Consider the following 6,633-nt stretch of genomic DNA (forward strand, 5'->3'; position numbering starts at 1 on the left):
CCACCAATTTAATAAAAGTATTATGAATATTAAATAATAATGATAATGTGTTGTATATTTTAAACAGGTTTACGTACACTAAGTTGTTTTATCTTATTATATTATATATTATCAGTAAATTTTATAAATTATTATTTGGTTACGATACTAGTTTCATTCATTATAAGAATTAAATTCCTAAGCAGCAAAGCAACATGCTGTTTAAAAAATCTTCTTTACCTTTAACAAATACATTGATGTTTAATTTATTTTTTGTTATATTTTATCTGCGTGAAAGCGAATCTGAAAACTGAATAAATATCGCATTAAGACTGATTTGTGAAACTTGCGTGTGTGTGGTGTAATAAAGGTTATTAAAATGTATACGATTAAAACACTTTTACAGAGTTATTAAAAATTTAAAATAATTATTTAAACGAACCTCTCGGCAACGTGTATCACCATCAAAGTACTATTACTAAATTAAAAAAAAAATCGCAAATAACAATTAAAAAAGAATTAATATTATATTAAATATAAACCAAATAAACTACTTAATTTGACTCATTGTAACATACATAATATGCGACCTTCTAAGTGAGCGAATGTAGTGCACTGGATATTAACTCAAGCTTATGCCCCTCCAAATCTTTAACCACCGCTGTAGTTGCTGAGTAAACGACTGGACCTTTCTCTCAGAACAGACAGTGACACAGTGACCGTGTTAGCGAGGAGGGTTTGCCATGAACCTCTCCAGTGTTATACCACTCATAATAGCAATGATTCATTTGTTAGTGTTCGATGTGATTGCACAAAGTGAGCAGACGAATCTAAATTTCCTTGAGAACTTGTATGCAAAAATGTCCGGTGCATGTGAGTACGACCTTGACCTTAAGATTAATTTTGTATAAATAATTCCGTGAGTTTTTATTTATTTTTATTGGTATTACAGGTCGTGCTATTGTGGACTTACAATTTAATTCCATGAATAGTCAAAATGGAATATTGAAGACCATGAAAATAATTTACATTAATAAAAAAGAAAAACGAACTTTTTCTATAGATAAAGCCTTTCAGACTCTAACTCAACCTGATGTTTTTGATATAACTAAACAAACAAAAATCATAATTCATGGATATAGGGACAGTTCACAATCATCAGTCTCACAGGATATAGCTGAGGGTTATAATGATAAAAATATGTTTAATGTGCTTCTTGTGGATGCAGAAGAAATGATGAATCAAAGATATATATTATCCGTGCATAATGCTCGTCTAATAGGAAAAAGACTAGCTAATTTATTAGGTAATTTGGAAAATTTTGGAGCCAGTGCTGATGATTTTCATCTCATCGGTGTCAGTTTGGGAGCACACATTGCAGGATGGACTGGGAAATACTTTCATAAATATAAATCACACTTAATTGGTCGCATTACTGGATTAGATCCTGCAGGTCCTTGTTTTTCATTCGCTTATCCTGATCAGAGGTTGGACAAAATGGACGCGAAATATGTAGACGTGATGCATTCGAATATGTTAGTGCAGGGAGTGATCGAACCCCTTGGTCACGCCGATTTCTACATAAATGGAGGTGGACCTCAACAACCAGGATGTTTAATGCCTTCTTGCAGTCATCTTAGAGCTGCTCGGGTGTATGCAGAAAGCATACGAACTCCGAAGTCATTTGTAGGCATTCGATGTCAAAGTTGGCAAAAATTTGAAGCAAATAAATGTAATTATAGTGATTATGCCGTTCTGGGCTACGGTTCTTCAACCTCGACACGCGGTCTTTATTACTTGCGGACATCGGCTGGATCACCTTTCGGCCTTGGTATGAATGGCACAAAACATATCGCTCCGAAAGATAATAGTAATTGGTTAATGAATTTAAGTTACACTTGAGAATTGACTTTTTAGTGTAGTACTATTGCAGTACGGTCCGTTGCCATAGATTTTTAATCAATTTGTGATATGTATTAAGTATTGTGATTTTTTTTAATATAAGCAGTTTTGGTCTATTAGTATAAATAATTTACAACTATCACATATTCTTGTGAGTCTTGAATATTAAATCAGAAAATGCGAACGAAAACTGTTGTGATTATTGCGACTATTATATATAAGCATTTTATTATAAAAAAGAAATTTGCTTTCATTTGAAATAAGTAAAGAAACAAGATATATTCAAATTAAATAATTATATAATTTTACACTTACTCCGGTACCAACTTTCCTTTGAAAAGATAACATTATCAGTTTTTCGTAAGATTAAATATGTCGCTTCTAGTTCCTGAAATTTGTGGCTAAATTTTTGCTCGTTTAATTTCTTACTTCAACAAAAAAAATGGTTAACCGTTATTTTACGTCATCGTTTCGTAACTAAACCACGACGAATGCACAGTTCCATTGACGTCGCGTCGCAGAGAAATCTAAGTTAATTACTTTTTAATACCATGTCGTGATTAACTGACCAGCAGTATTTACTGAAAAATATTTTTAAAACTTAATAATATACTGTTTTCAAATAAATGTAGTAATTAAATCTATCAAAGAATAATTTACTGGTGGTGGTGCAAGTGGGTAGGTACCACTCACACATCAGATATTCTATTGCCAAACAGCAGCACTTGTTTTGTATTGTTGTGTTCCGGTTTGAAGGGTGAGTGAGCTAGTGTAATTACAGGCACAAGGGACATAACATCTTAGTTCCCAAATTTGGTGGCGCATTGGCGACCAATCACTTATATGCTTGTCCAACGTCGTATAAAAATAAAAATATATGTAGGTAATAGATTATAATAATAATATATTAATTTAATCGTAAGTTCATATTATTTGTACTTTAAAACATAGTAATAAATATATTTGAACGTTCAATAGTATCTTTTGTATTACTCCATTTAAACAATGCTAATATGTCACGTAATGCGAGCAATAAGCAGAGCATTTACGCATAACATTATTTACTCAATTAAGTTGGTTAAGCGGTTAGTAAAATGTTCATACTCGTGCCTATTATTTAATACTTGGTAATATATTCATAACTGTTTTTAAGCAATTCCTTAACATTAATGTTTCGAAAATGAAATAAAGGTGAGAAATACTTTAATCATTGCCCAATAGATCGTTACAGCTACGATCTATTAAAATTATTAGAATATTTTAGTTAATTTATTTTTCTGCTGCCGAAGAGTTTTTGCTTAAAACTTCAGAAATAATTATTTTAAAAAATGTTGCAACCTACTGTAATTTTTGTTTGTTTTAAATAATAATTAAGTTCGAAATGGGATATGTTTTAGTAAAGTTTCATTACGTTAATGGACTTTTTATGCAAATTATTATAAAATTATTAATATACAATTGGTTTATATCCGAACGATTTTTCATTGATTAGTCAAAAAGGGTATTTTATATTAGTGAAAATTCTAAATTCAAATGAAATTATTCAAAGCTATTTATGCAATTGTTCCACTTACTATCAATTAACGGTGAACGGGAAGCTAAAATTCCATAAATCACAAGTGTAGCTGAGAGAACTCGGTCACTTCATACTTTGTGCACGCATAAATACTACATTTTATATCAGATATCATCAGATGTAAAATAGACACTAAAACAATATTTGTGCAAATACTAAATATAAATTATGACTTCCGTAACAGCCTGTGAATGTCCCACTGCTGGGCTAAAGGCCTCCTCTCCTCTTTTTGAGGAGAAGGTTTGGAGCTTATTTCACCACGCTGCTCCAATGCGGGTTGGTTATGACTTATTAAATAATATTTTAAAATTAATTATTCAAATAACTGAAAAGCATATAGTGTATGACATTTATTCCCATTTTAACGAAAATATGGGCGCAGTGGTATGGCCGAAATTACAGGTCAAAGACTATAGAATTTTCATGTGCTTTATTTGTGTTACTAATTCATTTCATGCTCGTAAGAGCACTACCAACCCGCATCGTTGCAGCAGCTTGGAGGTTATCTCAAGAAGCCTTTGCCCAGGAGTGGGATATTTACGGGCTATTACTTTACTTTTTATTTTTATTGAAAATATGTAAAAAAAACATTTATATTGTCTAAATGATTAGAATTAAGATTAGAGATTAAATTCTCTGTCTCTTTAAATGACAATTAAACCTTTGATAACTGAACAAAATGCTATCTTCAAGGGCTACTTTTGGAATATATATTTCGTAAAACCGTTTATACTTCTCGTATTTTTGTGCCATAATATATGAATTGCTTGTTTTTTCAGCTAGAATGAAGATAGATGAAAAGCCATTGCTTGTACTCTTAAAATATGAGTTTTATAATCCTAGCATCATAACTAACCAAATATTAAAACCAAGTTTTTATGAGTTTTATAACTGGAAAAAGATGCTAGTAGTTCTGCGCCTGATATACCTACACGGTAGAATATGTTATAAGTGGTTGGTACCTAGCCAGACTGGCTTGTATAAAGATCTACCACCAAGTAAACTAGTGCTCTGTTATAACTTATCAATTTTCAAATTCAAATTTTATTGTTGGTTCCTTAGTTCAATATAAATTTTTGAAAAGAAATAAAACGTTTGATTATCATAACAACATAACTAATGTTAAGAGGCACTGACTTCTGTATCGCTAAGTTTATGCTCAGCTCAGGAATCGGGGACATCACAAAAGTGTGCGTTACTATTACTAAATAAAAAGAAACAGCGTAAAGTAGATCGTTACCCACTCACACCTGTTTACCGCCACCACCTGGTTACCATAAAACACCATTGATCATATTAGTATATTCTATATCAGTGGCTCGAACGCTTGAAATAAATTTTGCTGAAAGGTGGATACAAAATTTCACAAAGTTTTCGGTCCATATTTTTAAAAATGAATTATATGACGGGTTCTTACGATCAAACATGTTTTTTATAAAACCTTTATATCCTTTGACCCTCTTAGGGATTGAATTTATTGACAAATAATTTGTTAGAAGTTTCCCATATCACCTGTGCGATCCTTTAGAAATATATTCTTGACCCAGTGTCCGAGGTTTTGTGGTCGTCTGAGGGTATTACGATATAAATAAATTACAATAGGTAACTTAATATTCAATTATTAAAAACGTGGTTCAGATTGTTTTGCTGTTATCGTCAAGAAACGAAAGAACGAAATGTATACATTACTAATAGTCTTTACAAAGAATCGTCACAACCTTAGTCACTATTTTAGTACCGTAGTTATAAAATGAATATTATAGGTTAATTATTATACTAAGAAATAGTTACCTCATATTTGACTTACACAAGTTGTTGACGTCAACTTTTAGTTAGAAAAGCAGATTTAACATATATTAAGATATCGAGTCAAACCTTCTCCTCAAAAAGGGAGAGGAGGCCTTAGCCCAGCAGTGGGACATGATATCAAGTAAAAAAACATTGCCTAACAAGTCAAATTGATATAAATTATAGCACGTTGGTCATCACCATGTTGGAAACCATATAAATGTTTTAAATAATAAAAGCTACATTACTTTGTATCACTTATTGCTGTAGAAATTTATGCGAATGCCGATAAATTTCTATAGCAATAAGTAGTTCTTCTTAGTCTTTAGTTTCTATTGCGAACGTTTCAAAAATAGACGAGGTTTATGTGTTTATTTGGACTAGAGACTTATGTTGAACTACTTTGAAAGTTTTATAACGCATTCACAGTAAAATAGGTAAACTATATCAGGCATTTGAAACAAATTTTATATCCCCATATTTTTATAAGATAATGTTGTTATAATTATCATTAAAACTTATCTTATTTCGCTCGGGGTGAAATTAATACGTTAATTACTTCATTATTTTTCATAAATAAATTGATTCTGGTTAATGAGCAAGATAAATTTTAGATATATATTAGCCTGAAGAGATATTTTTTACGTGGAAGAACAATGTGTACTAAAAATAAAATGTAAAGTGTTCCACGAAACAATTAAAAAAACTATATTTGTTTAAAGACCAAAATTCTAAAACAAGCGAAGTTCTTCGAAATATGACTAGTACACGTCATACAGTAGTAGTACATTACGTACATAAAAAATAATATTTACATACAAGTAAAAAATAATGTTAATATAACTTTTAATTCCATTAAAAACAAAACACAAGTGAGAAATGGATGCGTAGGAGGCACCTTTTCATATGAGACTTTATTAGACTTAATGCCGAACAAATTAATTACTAACCCAACCGATCTTATACAACTGAAGTAATTAAAAGGAAGTGTACAACCTGAATTAACTGAAAGATCTATGTTTGTGGGCCTGATGATACATAGTAATAAAATGTAGTTTTACGTAAAAGAGAAATAGAAATACTTGCTCTAATAATTTGTACAGGCGCTTTGTTCATTATCCGCTCATTAAATTTTCTTGCGACGGTTTTGTTACATAATAATATAGGGTATTATTGAATTGATGGTAAACAAAATTTTAAACGTATATTGTAACATGAGGTCTTGGTTTAATGAGGCAAATTAAAGATTTATTTATTATTATTTATAAAGCCAATTTTAAGCAAAATATAATATTTAAAGTGATCACTTGATAATTTATATATTTGATAAATTTGAATCTGCAAATTTTAAGGAATCAGTTAATAGTGTGGACAGAGAAGATCCTACT

The 6,633-nt window shown here is 30.7% G+C and overlaps 1 protein-coding gene across 1 annotated transcript; it reads left to right on the plus strand.

Moving 5' to 3' along the window:
* Positions 1-658: 658 nt before the first annotated feature.
* LOC126772216 (lipase member I-like) lies at positions 659-1,969 on the plus strand. Its single transcript, XM_050492482.1, has 2 exons — positions 659-852; positions 932-1,969. The coding sequence occupies exons 1-2, from the start codon at positions 723-725 to the stop codon at positions 1,879-1,881; spliced, it is 1,080 nt and encodes a 359-aa protein (XP_050348439.1). The 5' UTR covers positions 659-722; the 3' UTR covers positions 1,882-1,969.
* The last annotated feature ends 4,664 nt before the right edge of the window (positions 1,970-6,633 follow it).

Source organism: Nymphalis io, chromosome 12 (genome assembly GCF_905147045.1).
Source record: "Nymphalis io chromosome 12, ilAglIoxx1.1, whole genome shotgun sequence".
Classification (NCBI taxonomy): Eukaryota; Metazoa; Arthropoda; class Insecta; order Lepidoptera; family Nymphalidae; genus Nymphalis; species Nymphalis io.